General features: G+C 39.1%; 1 protein-coding gene and 1 long non-coding RNA gene across 3 annotated transcripts in view; one reads left to right on the top strand and one right to left on the bottom strand.

Annotated features, from left to right (window-relative positions):
* LOC139176348 (uncharacterized) overlaps positions 1 to 2,424 on the bottom strand; it is a 66,268-nt gene extending 63,844 nt beyond the window's left edge. The window contains exon 1 of the long non-coding RNA XR_011560755.1: positions 1,968 to 2,424. This is a non-coding gene — a long non-coding RNA (uncharacterized lncRNA). The remainder of the gene's footprint in view (positions 1 to 1,967) is intronic.
* The window catches only part of WDR26 (WD repeat domain 26), a 39,638-nt gene continuing 22,289 nt past the window's right edge, over positions 2,368 to 19,716 (top strand). Inside the window, exons 1-7 of one of the 2 annotated variants that reach the window (XM_070768031.1) lie at positions 2,368 to 3,370; positions 5,279 to 5,378; positions 5,479 to 5,535; positions 11,077 to 11,213; positions 13,949 to 14,046; positions 15,463 to 15,619; positions 18,888 to 19,026. In XM_070768031.1, coding sequence (XP_070624132.1) covers positions 2,946 to 3,370; positions 5,279 to 5,378; positions 5,479 to 5,535; positions 11,077 to 11,213; positions 13,949 to 14,046; positions 15,463 to 15,619; positions 18,888 to 19,026 — 1,113 coding nt within the window. In that variant the 5' untranslated portion in view covers positions 2,368 to 2,945. Of the gene's footprint in view, positions 3,371 to 5,278; positions 5,379 to 5,478; positions 5,584 to 11,076; positions 11,214 to 13,948; positions 14,047 to 15,462; positions 15,620 to 18,887; positions 19,027 to 19,716 lie in introns of both variants that reach the window. The other variant, XM_019976331.2, reaches the window with a different exon arrangement.

The following is a 19,716-nucleotide window of genomic DNA, read 5'->3' as shown; positions in this document are numbered from 1 at the left end:
GAAACTGGAGAACAATCTGTGGAGAGCAAGATAAACTCTGGATTGCATCCTGCAGGTAATACGTTGTTACTGAAGATTTCTGAGTGTGTACAGAGTGGTATTTCAGAATTATTCATCTGTACATGGGCTTGAAACCTGGCTCTAAAAACATTCAAAGTTCAGACAACAGGGTCTCCAGCTGTATTTTAGTTTAGAGAAAAATGTGTGCCCACATGGACTTCATAAATTCAAAATTCTAGTAATTCACCTTAGTCACATGAAACATACAAAAACTGGGGTATATATATGAGTTTAGACACCAACTGGGACCAGTTTCTTTTGCCTTTCATCCTTTACTTTTGTTCATGAAGTGTAAGCCTTGTCTGTGGCTACCACTAAGTAATTGTTTCCTTCAGGAAAGCTACAGACTTTATTCAGAAGCTTGTCCTCGGTACTGCTATGGGCCTCATAAATTATTATAAATGACTTTGCAAAATTTAATTTTGTATAAACAATAACAACACTTTTAATAATAAGGCTGTCTAAAGTTAGCATACAACCAGGACTCTCTGAAGTGTTAACTGTCTAGTAATTCAGGCTCTGCTGGATACAGTGGCAGTGCCCTGTGAACCTCAGGTAGAACTCAGGTCTGTCTCAGGTGAGTAAGAATACTGAATGTGAGTCATCTTGAAATTACACCGCCACCTGGAAGCATATTTAAGAGATGAGACTAAAAGCTAAATCTTTGTCAGATCTTGCATTGGTCTTCTTCCTGCCTTAAGTTTGAGGATCAACAGAGCTCAGGATTCTTTAATACTTTCTCTAAGAATTATTTTTTGTGGTGGTTTAGTCGCACAGAGTCGGACACGACTCTTATGACACCATGGACTGTAGCCCACCAGGCCTCTCTGTCCATGGGATTCTCCAGGCAAGAATACTGGAGTGGGTTGCCATTTCCTGCTCCAGGGGATCTTCCCAGCCCAGGAATCGAATCCGGGTCTCCTGCATTGCAGGTAGATTCTTTACCAACTGAGCAACGAATTCTTCTAACTTTAGAAACCTAACCAAAAGTCTCAAAGTTATTTTGCGCTATAAACTTTTGAGATTTCTGAGCTGTAATATACTCTATTGTTGAGTGTGTTTTTCCACATGGAAACTACTTCAGAATAAGATTGTTAAATGTCTGAGAAAATCTCTGTACATGTCAGGTGTATATGCTATCGACCACATATACGTAAATAATCGGGGTAATAGAGAGAGACTTTTCACCAATGATCAAGACTCAGCCTAGCTCTTGGTTTCTACAGCCACATAAATGGGTTAAGTTACAGCATCGCTGAAGCCTCGCAGTTCACCTAAACATTTAAGCCTGGATCTCAAATTGAGTCTGAATTCTCCCTGAGATGCATGTTTTGGATGAAGCTGTTTGGTCTCCACTACTGCTGCCTAAAGTGGGCAGTGACTCAAGAGGCAACTGGAAGGGAGAAGGAGATACTGGGCAAAAGCTAAGTGAAAGCCCCTCAGCAAAGTCCCTCCCCGCCTCTCTATACCCACAGCCTTTTTCTGACTCCTTGTCCCCATCAGATATTGCTCTTCACCGTCTTATTCCATCTTCCCCGGGTGGCACACAGAGTCTCCCAGGCTCATCATCTCAAACCTCCAGGGATGGCCCAGGCACGACAACTGTGTGTGGCACCTGGCTGTGGAAATTCGAATTTTCCACACTCAAACCAAGAGCTGGCCAGTCCTGGTTACCATTGAGCGAGTCGACAGGGCCTACCACAGCCCTGTGCCTGTTCTTTCTCGTGACAAAAACCTCGCCACCTGCTCGACCCCGTCCTCGGCCAGGGATGGAGAAATCTGCAGTCCCTCCGCACCCCTGGCGTTTTTAGGTCACCCCGGGGTCCACACGCACACTTCTCGCGCACACGATCGAGATCGCCGCCCTCCTGTGCACGCCCAGCCTCAGAGGGCGGTTACAAACTTACTCCTCGCCGAGGCAGCCCTGCCAGGGGCGCTGGGGGCGAGGCCCAGCCGGCCAGGCCCAGGCTCCGGGGCGGATCTGGTCGGGTCGGGTCGGGGTCGGGGTCGGGGTCAGCCCCCCGCCGGCCCGCCGGCCTTCCTCCCCGCCCGCCCGGCCGGCCCCCGGCGCACGTGCCGGGTGACAGGCCCCCCTATAGGTTCCATACCTGCCACCGGAAGTGAGTGAGGAGGGCAGTATAGGCATTTCCTGTGACGCGAGCGCCTGGACTCCATTAGGCAGCAGCTGGGGGAAGAATCAACACACCAGGGAGCAGAGCGGAGCGGACCCGAGGACAGAGGCGGCAGCTGCCTCCGCTGCCGCCCGCCGCCGCCGCCGCCACCACCGCCCGGGCTTAGCCCAGCGGCGGGCCCCGAGCCCCCCGCAGCCGCCCCGCGGCGCCCCCCCCGGCCCGACCCCCGGGCCGCGCACCCCGAGCTGCCTCCGGGAGGGGGGGGGGGAAAGGGCCCGGATCCTCCTTCTCCCCCTCCTCCTCTCCCTCCTCCTCCCCCTCCTCTCACCCCTTACCCTGACCCCCCTCCCCGCCTCCCCAGCCCCCCCTCACCCCGACCCTGTCCCCGGCCCCTGCCTCCCCTCCCCCGCCTCGCCCCACCGGCTTCCCACCACGGCCTCTCTCGGCGAGGAAACTCTGGCCTCCGCTTCCTCCTCCTCCGACTCGGACACCGGCGGAGCCTCCCCGCCCCCGCGGAAGAAACCCCGAGCCTCGGCGGCGGAGGGAGCAGGAGAGCCCGGGGCTTCGGCAGGCAGAGCAGGCCTCTCCCCTCCGTCCTCGTCGTCCTCGTCCTCGTCGTCGTCGTCGTCCTCCTCCTCCTCCTCCTCCGTGGTGGTAGTGGTGGGACTCCCCCCGGCTGCTGCCCCTTCCGCCGCCGCCGCCGCTGCCGTCCCCCACCGAAGTAGCGGCCACAGCCTGGTCAGCGGCAGCATCATGCAGGCCAACGGGGCAGGAGGAGGAGGAGGCGGCGGCGGCGGCGGCGGCGGAGGAGGAGGAGGGGGCGGCGGGGGCCAGGGACAGACCCAGGAACTCGCCTGCCTGTCGGCCCAGAACGGGGAGTCGTCCCCCTCGTCCTCGTCGTCCGCGGGGGACCTGGCCCACGCCAATGGGCTCCTGCCTTCCGCCCCTTCCGCCGCCAGCAACAATAGCAACAGCCTGAATGTCAATAACGGGGTCCCCGGCGGGGCCGCCGCCGCTGCCTCCGCCACCGTCGCCGCTGCCTCTGCCACCACCGCCGCCTCTTCTTCCTTGGCCACCCCCGAACTGGGCAGCAGCCTCAAGAAGAAGAAGCGGCTCTCCCAGTCAGATGAGGATGTCATTAGGCTAATAGGACAGCACTTGAATGGCTTAGGGCTCAAGTAAGTATCCCTTACAGGCAAGCTGGTGTGGACGGACCGAGGGGACCGAAGCTGGCGGGGAGGCGAGGGGAGCGGGGCGCGCTGGAAAGAGCTCAGAGAATTACTGCTGGGCCCAGGACACGGGAGGACGCGGCCCAGACAGGCTGACCAGGGAGGAGGAGCTGACCTGAAGGGAAATAAGGGAAAATCAATCTGTCGGACAAATTGTGAGAGGAGACAGGCGGTTGGGAGGGTAGGGGGAGAGGGGGCGTAGGAGCCCAAAGATTCACCCCTCTCCACACACCTTCAGAGCTTAATTGTCTGTCAATAAAGACAGATGCGGGAGTGTGTCTCTGTATGTGTTGGGGGAGGGGTGGATTAGAGCTGGTGGAAATAATGAACCTTGGAGGATTTGTTTTTCAAGTGTATCTCAGAGGCATCTTTGTGGGACACCTCCCCACCCCCAACCATGACAGACGACCCAGGCAAACTACCAATCAGGAAAGACAATCAGTTACAAGTGTTTATGGGAACTGAGGGGCTGGGATCATTCGGAAGGAGGCTGCTAAATAAATCTGATGGGAATAATGAAGTAAGATACCATGTTGATGTCATGTAAAGGCCCTTGTGTGTGTGCAAGAGGCCTACCAGTAACTTATCTGAAATCCCAATGTAATACCAAGAAAGCGGTTGCCTCTGAAAAAGGGACATCGGATCTGGTGAATCATTTATTTTCAGATACAATTTAGATGGCCTTGTGTACCTAAAGTAGGGTGAAGGTAGACGACCTTGGCCCCAACCCCCCCCACCCCCGTTTTGTATACACACAAAGAAAAAAAGCGGGGTGGGGGTGGGGGTGGGGTTGGATGGTAGGATTGGTGGGAATACCGAGGAGCCTGATGGAGGAACCAGACAGAATAAGACTAGGAAACAACATGCAACAGTCAGTTTCCAGCTTCAAAGCATGGATTAAATAAAATAAGTTCTTAGACCTAGCCTACACTTAGTATTTTCGGATTTATAGATTTGTTCTGGGTAGAAGGTGAAAGAGCATTTTTAAGAATGACATAAGTATTCTGATTCTCAGGCAGATTATTGCACTGTTTTTGCTGAAAAATGGAGCTGAATAAGAAAGCATTGAAATATAAGTATGTAAGATGGATAAAGATTCTTAGAGATATCAAAATATCTGATGGAAGAAACCACATGTGGTGAATCCTTTAAGCTCTGAAAGAAATGTATCGAAGGAAGATTTCACTTTGTTCCCTAAGGAAAAGGATTAGTGTGAAAACAGATTTTTGTAAATGCTAACAGAACCTATTACTGAGACAAGAAGCAAGCTGACAGCAGCAGGAGGAAATAACTCGTGACTGTTTGGAACCTACACCATAGTAAATTTGCTATTTTTAGTATAGAGAGAAAGGGAATGATTTTTTGATGCTGGATTTATTTTAATTTTAGAGATTGACTTGTTAGAATTTCTTTGCAGACATAATACCTGGATGTAAGGCTCTTACCTAATACAGGTCATTTCCATCACCTTGTATGGAACTAACTTTTTTTTTTTTAATCTTTCAAACTGTAGTAATGTGGCTAGTATGTAAATCATGGTTTTTCATGTTTCTTAACCGGTTGGTTACAACACCTTTTTAGAAATTTTATACTTCATTAAAGGCATAAAATGGAAAAGAAGAAAGAATTTTATTTTGATTCTGGTTTCAAGAAGGTTTTTGACTTTAGATGAAAACATAAATGGCAGTTTAAAAATCAAGTTTGTTTAGCCAAGCACATCAAAGCTGTTTATTTCTTTTTCCTTCATCATGAGGTTAGCTTAAGAACTTTTGAAACTGTTTTCATAGAGAGTAGTTTATTTGGAAGAGTAAACCCTAAAGTTGGTCAGGTCTTTTTTACACTGTATCTCTCCTGCAGCCAGACTGTTGATCTCCTCATGCAAGAGTCAGGATGTCGTTTAGAACATCCTTCTGCTACCAAATTCCGAAATCATGTCATGGAAGGAGACTGGGATAAGGTAAAGTAGGGCATATAGAGCTGTGTAACTGCTGCTAAAATTATATATTTGATGTGCATTTTGTGACATTTCTGTTTTTCTCTTATACCAATTTTTGCAGGCAGAAAATGACCTGAATGAACTAAAGCCTTTAGTGCATTCTCCTCATGCTATTGTGGTAAGAGGCGCACTTGAAATCTCTCAAACGTTGTTGGGAATAATTGTGGTAAATACACTTTTGTTCTTAGTTTCACATTTATGCTTATGTTAGTAGGTTATTGATAAGTCTAGGCTTCTGCCTCTTATAAAAGATAAGGCCGTAATTTTCATATCATTACATTTGTAAACTAAGATGAATGTTGATGGTGTTTTTTAAGTTTGAGCTTTATATTTTTAAAATCGTATTTAATAAATATGTCCTTTGAACCTAGTTTATAAATTTTCTACTAAGTTATATTGAAAGATCTTTACACTCTCAATACTATTAATAGGAGTTTTATATTTATAGGATCAAGGATAAATTATCCTTTTATTCTTTAAAATACTGAATGTGCTGGTAAAGAAAACATTTTGGGATGTATGTATATCTGTATAACCTTAAGTAGCTGACCACATTAAGTATCTTTAAAAAAAAAAATCTTTGGGAATTATAATTAATTCAAACCAGCTCCGTTGGTGTGCTCACCATTTTCCATTCCTGCATTCCAGTTGTGTGAATTGACAGTGTCAAAGTTTGTATGATATAAATCACTCTGGTGGAGGACTCATACGCAAATTTGACCATTGGGCTCTGCTTATTGCCCTTATTTCCCGACAAGATCAGTGTCGAAATTTAACCTGTTAGCCTCTTTCATAAATCTTAATGAATCTTTTATACTAATAGGCTTTAATTCTTCAGTAGATGTTGGTGAGGGAAAGGAGGGGATCAGTTTTTTTTCCTAAGTCCTTGTGATTGGAAACCATGAAGAATCAGCTGCTGGCTTTTTAACTTCTAGCTGATTCATTTGTTGTCAAAAGCAGTTTCCTGTCTGGTGGGGGAGGGAAAGAAGGCGAATAGGAAGTGAAGTAGGGAAACCAGCTGTTTGTTGACTGTCACATTTTGATTTTTTTTAATTGGGTCAAACATTAATCTTTCTACCTTTGTCTATAAACCTAATAGACCCTCCTGTTCTGTTTTCTGGGATTTTTTTTTTTTTTTTTTTTAAGAAAATCTTAATTACGAGGGTTTTCAAATTCTTGATCTTTTATAAAAATACAATCCTAGAGCATGGACTTCAGGTGAAATAAAAGAGGAGCCATATGAACAAATATGGATTCATTTAAATTGATGATCTAGTGTTTTGTGGGGTTTTTCCCCATAAACACTTAAAATACTAAAATATTTAAGTTACTATTGAATCAGATGCCTGATAATAAATTAACTCATGGAATAATCAACTCTGTGGTAAATTTTTAAAATGGAAACACAGAAGTTCAACATCTATATTCAGAAAGATTGTAGATTTTCTAGCAAGTAAATTTTCCCCAATCAGTATGTTTGGGGGTTGCTTTTTTTTAAGTGATACCTAAATAAATTTTGATTGGGGAGTTTTTTAATAAATTGTTAGCCGTAACAGAATGGAGGTGACCCTAATATAAAGACAATTAAAAGGCCAAAATAAGAGTTGGGGTTCCTTTCCCTTTGGACATTAGCACTACTTGTATGGTGACAGTAGAGAACTTGCCCATGGACTATTTTAAAATAAATGTGTGATTTCTTGGAGGATTGTTTTCCTTTTTTAAGCTTCATCCAAATTGTATCTGTAACTTCGTAGTAAAAATTATTAATAGGCTCACTTCTTTTTTTCTTATTTATTTGTAGTAGTTTGAGACTTCTGTATTGGATTTTGATTATAAATATCTCATTAGAAATCTGCATTAGAAGCAACATGTAAACTGATGAGAGGTAGTTGTAGATAATAAGGAGGAATCCTTTCTTTTTACAGCCTGTTCAGTCTATAGAACATTCTAGGATCTAATAAGAGATGAAGATAAAATCTCTGGCTGAGCCTCACACCATCAAACTGTTTAGGTATTTATAAAAGAAAGGGGTTCCAACTGTATCTCACTTTAAACATTAATGAATCAATTGCTTTTAAAGATTTAGGTCAGCATTTTTTCACCTAATTATGTTTAGATATACTCCTTTCCTCCACTCCATCGCTAAAAGATAATCTAATGTAAGCATAAATTTGTAATAATACCTTAGAAGACAACTATTTGGGTTTTTTTAAAAAACATAATTATTTTAATTGTATACCCAGACACATTTGATGACTTAGTCTAGACTAAAATTGTATTTTCTTTTTAAACCTGAATGTTTCTGTTGACCCAGTCCACTCTCACTCTCAGCCCCCATATTTTTAAATTGTTCCTAGTCAAGTGATTCTATGAACAGCAGAATTTTTTTCTGGAGTTAATGGAAGCTGAGCCTGTGAATCAACATATTTTAGTTTGGGTTCAGATATGCTTAGCCGTGTCTAGATAATTTCAGTAAATATTTGAGATCAGTAACATAGAAAACTTTATATGTCTAGAAATGTTTGATTCTTAATATAATAGAAACATGCTTAACAAAAGTGTTCAAATATTAACTTGATGTACAAAAATTTACTAGTGTAGTCATATAGGAGACATTTTGAAAGCCATGGTTTAAATATAATTCATTTCCCCTGTCTCTGAGTCATGATTTAATTGATAAAACTTGGTTATAACCTTGATTCAGAGTTAGTCAGAATCACTACTAAGTTAGCTAGGAGTCTGCCCTTAATAACCAGACTTTCTGTATATCATAAGTTCTGAGTTTCAGAACTTCACATTGAGTTCAGTTTATTGGAGAAAACGATAAATCCAAACAATGGATGGGGGGGTGGGGGCGGACAACCTAAATCCTTAAGATTTACCACATACACTGTATTTCAAACTATCCTACCTAGTCACTTACCGATTTCAAGTTTTTATTAGATAATAAAAGAGAAAGAATTACTGCTAGGACCGAAGATGCTGAAAAATTATTAAGAATAATCTCTTACAGAGGTCTAGTTAGGAGGTGGGGAAAGATACAAGGAGAGTTTATTTTCTCAACCTGTTTCCTTTTTTCCTTCATTTAAGAAGCATGTGATCTTTTAAAACAACATAGTAAAACCATATCCCTACCTCAGCAAGGTTTAATTTTGCCTAATTCTTTAAATTTTTTCAGTAAATAGTTAACATCTTTTGTGAAAGACATTCATTTTCTTGAAATTGTATTTATACTTTTGTGCTGTAAATTTTGGAAAGTAAAATAATGGCTTACTTTCTCTCTTTATCATATGTGTCAAATACTGAAATTGATTCTTAGCAGAATAAACAGTTTCTCAACCAAAACTCTAGCAGTTCTTGGCCAGTAACATTAGTTGCCATGCACACTACCAGAAATCGGTATCTGTTTGAGGATATTCTGTGTCTTAATCTGGATAAAATGACTCATAGAGAAATGTTCTTGCACTGCTTTTATAGCATTCCCTGTACATGCAGAAATGTGTGTTTATATTGGCTTCTCTCAAAGTTTTACTCTGCCTCTCTCTTCTCTCCTGCCCTGCCTCTGCCCTTTAGAGAGAGAGGAACATGTAGTAGGATATTGATGGGAAAATAAGGGGGAAATAGGAAATAGCTCTTGGGGCACTGTCCCTACACAGATTGGAATGGGCAAGGAGGCATACATAGGACCTAAATGATTTATACCCCACAAATTAAGATGTGCCCTTTGAATTAAAACAAAATTTTCCCCCAAATTCTCAATTACTAAGAAAATTTAGTCAAATTAAATACACATGCCACCAATGTCATTTAAATGAAAAAATTCTGCAAGTAAAAAATATTCGAATTTGATTGAAAAACACTGTAAAATTAAACTCTTTAACAGTTTGTTGATAAATGGAAATACATGAATGCTTCATTTTCATAAAGAGTTGATGTTCTTTCCAGAAGATAAAATGGTGAGAATACCCATAATAACTTTAAAATCCTTTGATTTTTAGATTTTTTTATTTAGACTTTTGGTTTTTGTCACCGGGTGGACTTTACATATTTTATTTGCCATCTAGAGATTAACATTAGGTTATATATTTCAAGACATCTTGGTAACCTATTTCTGAAACATTCATTACTCTATCTAGGTTTATGTGTAAAATTTGGTAAATGTAATTTTTCCAGAGTTACAGGAGCTTATCTCATAGTTTAAAATTTTTTCTGTTCTTTAACTCTCAGTTTAAGAGTAGATTATTATCAATATAAGCAATGTATATTGTAAAAGATGTATTTAAATGTATGCCTAAGTTACATGGGAGGGTATGTTTTGTTTAGTTTCTCTAGAAACCATTTTTATAAACTTTTAGGTTAAGCTTTCCTTTCTAAATACTCCCTAAAAGAAAATCCTATAGAGCATTTCATTATACTGTTAATTTTTAAGTAAAAGATAATTTCTCCACACCATTTGACAGCAGTACCTTATTTTTTAAAGTAAGCGTCTTATTGAAGAAGAAAAGTCATTTGGGGTTTTCTTTTAAATGGATTTGAGATCTTTACTGCTATATTCCTTGGCATCTCTGAGTATGACTAACATTTCCTGTCAACTTTTCTATCTGCATCATTTGGCTTGCTTAAGCACCACAAGCAGCAAATACGATAGATGAAACCCTAACCCTCCAAGCAGTGGTCTTTAATTAGGTTTAAGGTTTATAAGAAATTCTAAACTTAATGTTAGTAAAAACTCTTTTGTCTGGCAGAAAGCTGCTAAATGAGTGATTATCACTTTCAAGTTAAAAGTAAAGTAACAGAGTAAAGGAACATTAAAAGTATTAAACATGTATCAGAAAAAAACTAAATGTGAAAGGGCTTCACCATAAGCTGGAAATGGTTTGTCTTTTGTGGGGAAGAAAGTGTTGATAGTAGTGCTTCATAGTGAAATGCATCAGGATGAGATGTTACCAACACACAAAGACCTTCAAGATTAACCTTCAGTTGTAGGCATCCCTTTATTGCCACCTGGAAAGAGTGAGTCCATCAAGCTCGTGCTTGTCCACTTTACTCATAAGAAACCCAGTACTTTGCACGCCAACCTCTAGTCCAGTTGCTGATTGACTCCTCTTACCTTTGATAAGCCAAAATCTGACACTTTGTAGCTTCGACCCAGTGGCTCCAGTTCTGCTTTTGGTCTACTTAGTCCTTCTTTCACATTGTGGGTTTTGAATAATTCCTTCATTTAACTGGTTTTTCTGCCATCTTTTTTAAACTTGTTCCATGAAACCCCCCAATACCCATTAGAGAAGTCAGGCTTATTTAAAAGCAAATTTAGAATATTTGAAATAGTTCTAAATTTTCACAGAAGTAAAATTCTAGGTGAATGTTTTGAGGACAGAATAAGTTTTCTCCAACATTGATGCCTTGGTCACTAATGATCTTTTCTAATTTGAGATTATTTGTTCAAAGAGTTTTATTAAGATGTGAAATTGAGCAATAGAGTCACATTTCATCTGTTGTGACCCTATTAAATAAAGATATTTTGAGTCATTTTAAAGCTTTATAAAAATTATTTTCAAAGGGCATAGTAGAATGGTTTCTACTGTTCTGTTTAGGCACAAACATTTTCTGAAACCTCCATCAACTTTTTTCCCCTGACTGCTGCTTTCTGTCATGTCAGAGGATGAAGTTTTTGCTGCTGCAGCAGAAGTACCTGGAATACCTGGAGGATGGCAAGGTCCTGGAGGCACTTCAAGTTCTACGCTGTGAATTGACGCCACTGAAATACAATACAGAGCGCATTCATGTTCTTAGTGGGTAAGGAAGCTCAGTTCTAGACTTCAGGTTGAGGAAGAAGCTATTTTTTTTAGGTTACCATTCCAGAGTTGCATTTCTTTTAACATTTTCCCAAGATCTGAGTATTGCTAAATTCTTGGGTAATACTTGTTGGGTAGTTTCACTTATGTGTGTTCAAACTATTTTTGTCATCCTAGGAAGTTTTCCATATTAGAATAGAGGTATTTAAGTGAATGAAAAGAAGAAATATGTATCTACAGTGAAATACCATTTCACGATCTTCTGTAAAAGTCCTATGGCATAATGTTCTATAGATACAATAAGCAGTGACGTTTTCTAGTGTTGTTGCATACATTTCTTTTTAAACATATACTTGTCATGTACCAGGTCCTTGCTAAGCATTTTATATACATAGTCTCATTTTATCCTCACATCAGTGCCCAAAACCTTGGTTCTGGACCTCCCTCTGTTCTGTCTACACACACTTCGTAGGTGATCTCCTACGCCATGGCTTCACATACCATCTATATGCCAGTAGCTCATAAAATTACCCTCATCTGAACTCCCAATGTATATATCGAATAGCCTGCTTGATAGTGTCCATGTGTAATAGGTATCGCAAAGTTACGTGTTCAGAATAAAAATTCTTGATTCCCGTGATCCCTCCACCTACCCCCACAAACCTGTTCTTCCTCTAGTTTTCCTCATCTCAGTAAATGGTAATATCTTCTACCCACTTCTTCCAACAAAAAACTTAAACTTCATCCTTGGATTTTAATCTTTTAACTGTATTGTTCGTGTAAGGAAATAGCTCATAGAAGGCAGGTATCAAATTTGACATGTTTTTTTCTCTTATTTCAGTGTCCTTTGAGTTATATACTATGTGACCCCCATAAACAGACACGCATTTGAAACGTTAAAGTATAATGTATATTTTCAAAAGGAAGCAGAAGTAATCATGGATAACTTGGAAATTTTTTTAAAGAAAACAGTTTTTCATAAAATTGTTAATAAATTTTCCTCCGAAAAAGTTATTTTAGAAACCAAATTTTTGTAGTGTCCAACTTCTTTCATAGGGTTTTTTGAGTCTAATTACTTACACTATTAAAAAATAAATTCTCATCAGCTAAGGCATGTGTGCATGCTAAATCGCTTCAGTCATGTTTGACTCTTTGCGACCCTATGGACTATAGCTCGCCAGGCTCTTCTGTCCATGGGGATTCTCTAGGCAATAATACTGGAGTGGGTTGCCATACTCGGCTCCAGGGGATCTTCCCCACCCAGGAATCGAACCCACATCAAGTCCCCTGCATTGGCAGGCAGGTTCTTTACCACTAGCGCCACCTGGGAAGCTCCAGTCAAGGCATATTATATAGCAAATAGCAGGAGAACAAGTAGTCCTGCTATTGGGTAAGAGGCTATTAAATTCTTTAACTGCTAAATGCAATTTGCCAAATGCAGTATGCAGTTTAAGAAAAGAAGGTGATGATACGTGTCATGTAAACTGATATATTTCTGTATACCAGATAGTAGACCAAGTACTTCATGTATTCCATCTTATTTAATTCTCACTACTTCTCTTCTTAATATCCTTTTTACAAATAAGAACAGACTGGTCTGAGACCAGAGTATGAGGCACAATAGGAGGAGAGTTACTTGCCAGGTCTAATCTCCATGTTTGATTAATGCCTTCACTTCTTTTACTTGTAAAGCCAGTTCTTCTGAGAAGAGGCAGAACCAGGTTAGAGTCACACTTCCAGCAGGGGGCCCTCATGTATTCTCCAGAATCCATGAATTTAGCACTTATACCTCCTTTGGCATATATAGTGAGTAATAAAATAGTACCCAAATGTTCTTCTTTGGGATCCCATAACTTTGATAAGATCACACAAGGATGATTATCCAGTTATACCATTTCTTGAGTGGCATTTATGATAAACTCTTGAAGATATGTTGTTTTTGTTTATTTAACTTAGTATGAATATCTTTGAAAGTTTTTTGTTGGGGGTTTTTTGTTTTGTTTTGTCTTAACTATTGAGGAGCAATTAAGTTAGCATAGTGATTAAGAGCAAGTTCTACAGCTACAGTGCGTGGATTTATTTTCCTACTTTGCCTCTCCTAAGCCAGTTCCTTAAGCTTTCTGTGCCTTAGTTTCCTCATTTATAAAAATAGAATAATAGTGTTTACTTCATAGAGGATCGTTATGAACATAAAATGAACCAATATATGTTGAGTGCTTAGTGAAGAATAGATCCTGGCACACCATAAGAGCTACATATGTATAATGATATGTAATAGTAAACCTAAGGATGGTGGTGATTGTTTAGTCACTAAGTCATGTCCGACTCTTGTGAGCCCATGGAGTATAGCCCACCAGGCCCCTCTGTCCATGGAATTCTCCAGGCAAGAATACTGGAGTGGGTTGCCATTTCCTGCTCCAGGGGATCTTCCCAACCCAGGAATTGAACCCAGGTCTCCTTCATTGCAGTCAAATTCTTTACCAGCTGAGCTATGAGGAAAGTACCAAATCTAAGGATACATTCTATTATTGATAGCAAATGATAATGTCTGTTATGCTGTAACTCTTAATTCAGGTGCCAGATTGTATTAATGAATTGGGTCCACTGTAGAAATTTCTTCTTGATATATATTTCTTATAAGAACTAGATCTCCGGAGTATAATCAGTATTTATCAATTATGTTTAATCCAAAGAAAAGGGTTTGATATTTGGTGCTCTCTTTGTCATATTTTTTAGGTATCTGATGTGTAGCCATGCAGAAGACCTACGTGCAAAAGCAGAATGGGAAGGCAAAGGAACAGCTTCCCGATCCAAACTGCTGGACAAACTTCAGAGTAAGCATCTTCATTTTTGATGTTTCTGTATGTTCTCTTAGAAAGGATACTATGAATCCGTTAGGAAGACTTATATCTAGACATACTCTTATCAAGTGGTTATATAGGAGGCATGAGCGGGGAGATCCATTAGGACGCCCTTTAAACCAGAGGCTTCAAAATCCACCCTGGAGTCAAAGAATCTAAACCTCAGGAGTCAGTGAGTAGGATGCTGGTCCCAGAGCATGTCTCCTTCCATTTCTTTTATGTAGTGATGCTCCCCTTAAGATTTTGTTTGGGGGAGAAGTACTGTGGTTAGAGAAAAAACATGGAAACCACAGCTTTAAGCCACAAGTGTTTTAGATAGAAGCAGACCTCGTTGTGCTTCACAGATACTACATTTTTTTATAGATTGAAGGTTTGTGGCAACATTGAGTTGTCAAATTATGGTTAGCAGTTTTAGTAATAAAGTTTTTTAATTAAAGCTTGTACAGTTTTTTAGGCATAATGCTGTTGCACACTTAATACACTACAGTGTAGTATAACCACAACTTTTATATGCTCTGGGAAACCAAAAAAGTTTCTGTAGCTCACTTTATCGTGATGTGTGCTTTATTTCAGTGATCTAGAACCGAACCCTCAGTACCTCTGAGGTGTACCTATTTTTATGTTGATTTCAAGCATAAAGCACCAATTTCCTTTGGTAAATTGTTTTACCCTCCGTCTAGATATTTTTATATAACTTCCAAGTTACAGTAGACATTTCCTTTTTGCCACACCTTTATAATAAAAGACTGTCTTTCCCTCTTTAGTTAAACCATATCCTATGTTTTCATACTGAAGTGAGAGTGGAGATACTTCAGAATCAGAAAACCATGTTGTGGAGGACTAAGGCATTAAAGGATTGAAATAAATTGGTATCGATAATAAAAACACCAGTTATTCCCTGCATTTTCACAGTGCCTTGGCATTAGACACAATTTGATGAAAACTGGAACTTGATTTCTTCCTACATTTTGGTTTGCTCCTTGTCAGTAGAGATTTTTCTTACACTTTTAGTGATGCTTCATCTACCTATGGGACACAAATATCTTTAGATTTTATTTTCATCATCACTACCTTTTCATTTTCTATCAAATTCTTGTTTTTGTTAGGTTTATGTTGTTGTTTTAGGAAATTCACTTGCAAATTAAAGCTCTCCTACCCAAATATATTCATTCTAGTGACAGCATAGCTGTAGTTGCTGACAAATACTCATAAAGCTTACATGTTACATCATTTCACCCAGAACTGCTCTATTTAAAGGTCAGGACATCACTCAGGTAGGGGCAAGTGCAAGAGAAGATGAGTTGAATGTCCTAAATAAAAGTGAACTGTTCTGTTTTGGTTTTTAATTTTAATTTTTGTTTCTCTTTTTAAAAATATCTTCTATTAAAGCCTATTTACCACCATCAGTGATGCTTCCCCCACGGCGTTTACAGACTCTTCTGCGGCAAGCGGTGGAACTCCAAAGGGATCGGTGCCTCTATCACAACACCAAACTTGATAGTAATCTAGACTCTGTGTCTCTGCTTATAGATCATGTTTGTAGTAGGTAAGAGGAAAATATTTTCTATTTTAAAGTGGGCTAACATTTTACAAGCTCACTTATGAAATGTATTAAAATGTTAGGATTTTGTTTTAGACTTTTATCCTGTCACCATAAAGCAATTCATGTTTGCTTTAGCATTTACAAATACAGCTAGAACCACTGAAGTTGACGAGAGAAATTTGTGTATGTTTGTATAGGAAATTACTCCTTGAGAACTGAAGCTGGTTAGCCTGTTTGTTCCTTTACTTGTCTGTGGGTTTGGTTGGTCATTTCTGTATCTGGCCGCTTTTTTTTTTTTTTTTTTTAAGAAATTATAAGTGATCCTGTGTGAGAATGCCAGTGATCCAAGCCTGTGTTGTCTTTGGATGCCATAGACCACTTAGTTATTCCCCTCCCCAATCCCCACCCCCACCCCCCAACATGCCCCAGCCCCATCCACCCCCTCCCAGACATTATGACTACTTTAACTGTGGCCCAAATTATTTTCTGCTCATGAAGATCATGGAAGTACTTTTCATAATGGAAGCTCTGCTTTTTAGTTGAAGCTAACCTTTTGACTAGAAATACTTACAATAACAGGTATTAATTTTCTGGTTTGGGTTTTGTTGTCATAACCAATGCATCTGCATAGTTTAACTTACAAGAATTCAGGCTTCACTTTTGATGTTAGAAGTATTTTGAGTATAAAAATCCCTACCATTTTAATAATTATCTCCAAAATTTCAACAGAGCTTTCATTTTTAAGATACTGAAAAACAAAATGTGAAATCTTTCAAACTCCAGAAGAAAATTATTTGGATCTGGTGAACCAAACATGACAGCTGCAATGCATATGCTCTATTTCTTTTGTCAAAGATCCTTGGAGAACTATTGAAAATAACATGAATAGGAAGAATAAGAGTGTATATGTGTGAGCGCTTCAAGAAAATGAGGAATTTCTGATAACCATAAAACATATATATGTGTGCCCATATACGCTATGATTTAAGATAATCTTTATTTGCGCATAAACCACTTTCACGTATAGTTGAATTCTCACTTCACCCTCCCCCATTGAAATTTAAAAAATAGTAATAATTGAACTATTGTAAAGTATTGGATAATTACTTGGTGCACTTAAAGAAAGTGATTAGAGATCCTTTTCATTTATCCCTTATTACTCCTTAACATTGCTTTTTTATTTGCTTATGAGAATTTTTAAGTCTTTTCATTTAAGTTGAACAGAGGTAGGAGGAGAAAATAGATTAAAAGATTATATGGTTTTGTATTTTATAGCTCCTTTGAAAATTTGAGATCAGTGTGAAAATTAAGGCAGTTGTGAACCCAGGTTTTTTTTTGGTTTGTGAATTTATTGCTGGTGGTATACATTGAAAGGTATAATATATGGTAGACTTCATGATTCAAGAGGTATCAGTAAGTTTAGAGCTTGCCTTCCTGTGTGGAAACAGATGTATGAGAACATGACCTCCATTTTTCTTAAGTTCTTTCATTTCTATGTCAGTATCTGTGAGAGTAAATGATGGACAATATTTATTTACTCTGACTTTTCCCAACCCTCAGATCAGGGATCAGGCTCCTCCAAACCTGCATAGAAAGCACCCTATTTACATAGGAATGAAAGAGTTCTTGCTCCTCAGAAATAACCTTTTTATAAGTATTAGTTTTTAGTAAAGGTTCATAAAATATTTATAGAATGTTAAGATTTATAAAATGTTAAGGTGTTTAGCTTGATTAAAATGCTACTTTTTTCAGTTTGAAGGAAGGCCCTTATATTTTTAACAAATTTTACATTTATTTGAAATCAAAGATAGACTTATCATTTTACTACCCTAAAGTTAGCCTTTTAATAAACTAAGGGCTTAATTACTAGTCTTTTTAGAAGATTACTTAAGTAATAATAAAATAGTGACTATTTGAGTGCCACTCTGGTGTTCCCATACAAGGGGGGCTTTCCTGGTGGCTTAGTGATGAAGAATCCACCTGCCAGTGCAGGAGATGGAAGTTCAATCCCTGGGTCAGGAAGATCTCCTGCAGAAAAAAATGGCAACCTATGCCAGTATTCTTGCTTGGGAAATCCCATGGACAGAAGAGCCTGGCAGGCTACAATCCATGGGGTCATAAGAGAGTCAGACAGGAGTTAGCAACATAAAACAACATTTTTAAAAATAGACTTAAGAGTTTACCCATTAATGTTTAAGTAACTTTTACAATACAGATCTGTATTGTCCCAACAGTAGCCACTGATTACATGTAACCATTTAAATTTAAATGAAAACTAATTCAAGTTAAATGAAAAAATCTAAGTTCTGCAAGTATGCTAGCCACCTTTCAAGTGCTCAGTAAACACACAGAGCTAGGGTATCAGATTGCACAGTGCAGGTATATAAGGTTGGAATTATCACAGGACGCTCTATTGAATGGTCCTGATAAACTGGAAAAGGATAGAATGGTTTTTAAAAGTGAATACTTAATGAGAATAGTCAGTCTTAGCTTTTTCCTCTTTAACTTAAAGGTAATCATAGAATTCTTTGTCTTTAATATATAATAACTGCAACTTTATAAAGTACTAGCTAAACATCAGAGCCAGTCTAAATGCTTTACATTCATTGTCTCATCCTTTTTATTTCATCCTTATATAAGGAATTCTATAAAGTACTCTTGTCTTTAGGTTATGGTTGGATATATTGAGATTTAGAGAGATTAGGCTTCTCAGAATCACAGCTGGTAAGTAGCCAGGATATGAACCTGAGTCTCTCAGATTCTACTGCCCCCATTCTTAAGACTTTACTTTTGACCACTACGGCCTCTACCATATATTGCACTTCTCTTGTGCTGTCCCCAAAGTAATACTAGCAGTCCACTTTTGAATGGCTGTTGCATTCCAGGAATTTTAGATGTATTTCTCATCCTTACAGGAACCCTAAGAACCTTGGTAGATTCATCTCGTTTTATAGATGAGAGAGCTGAGACTCAGGAGTTAAATGGTTTGGCAAAGATACTAAAGCTTGTAACCCCAAATTCTCTACAGTGCCTATTCTGTTTGTCACACCAAGTTGCTTTTATATCAGTGAACATGTACATTATTTCTTCTAGAACAACCTGATCCCAGCCACTTAACACAGACAAACATGAAGACCTGGTTAATTGTTATTTATATGAATTGACTTAATCCGAGCAAAAAATGTTTCATCTTTTTTTTTTTTAACATTTTTCATTATTATTACTCTTAATCGATTTTAAGAGTAATTATTTGTGGATTTATTTGTTTTAGGAGGCAGTTCCCATGTTATACTCAGCAGATACTTACGGAGCATTGTAATGAAGTATGGTTCTGTAAATTCTCTAACGATGGCACTAAATTAGCAACAGGATCAAAAGATACGACAGTTATCATATGGCAAGTTGATCCGGTATGTACTCTAAATATGAATGTTTAGATTACAAAAAAAGGTAATTTTTCATCTAATTAAGTACATAATTTTAAAGTATTCGTATATAAATAGCATTCTTTTCCAAGAGCATTTTTTGTCATCTTTGTCATGTCTTACCTCTTTCTGTGTTGTTTAAATAATACATAGAGATTAATATGATCAGAATTGTTGAGTGTTACATGCTAGGATTGTGCTTAGTCTGTGTATATTTTGTAATTTCATCCTTTGATTAACTCTCTTGAGATACTAATATCTCCTGTTTTCAGATGAGGAAACCAAGGTAAAAGTTGAACACCTAGGCTCTCACAGCTTGTAAATGGCAGAGTTAGACTTAAATCCAGGGATATTTTTACTCTAGACCTACTGCTCTTCAATATCTCTGCCAATCAGCTATCTTTGTTAGTATTTGATTTACAGATTAATGCAGTAACCATTCTGACACACGTTAGAAAAGACTCATTTACCATTTTGCCTTCCCAAACCCTTCATTATCTTCTGTAATTTGTGGAACTTCTGTTAAACATTCCCCCACACACACATTTCTTTCCCCCCAGTGATACATATGAAAAGTATTGTATTCTGGATTTAAAATTTTCAGTGCAGTTCAGTCGCTCAGTCGTGTCCAAGTCTTTGCGACCCCATGAACTGCAGCACGCCAGGCCTCCCTGT

This window comes from Bos indicus, chromosome 16 (genome assembly GCF_029378745.1).
Source record: "Bos indicus isolate NIAB-ARS_2022 breed Sahiwal x Tharparkar chromosome 16, NIAB-ARS_B.indTharparkar_mat_pri_1.0, whole genome shotgun sequence".
Taxonomy (NCBI): domain Eukaryota; kingdom Metazoa; phylum Chordata; class Mammalia; order Artiodactyla; family Bovidae; genus Bos; species Bos indicus.
This window is presented reverse-complemented; position numbering and strand designations above follow the sequence as displayed.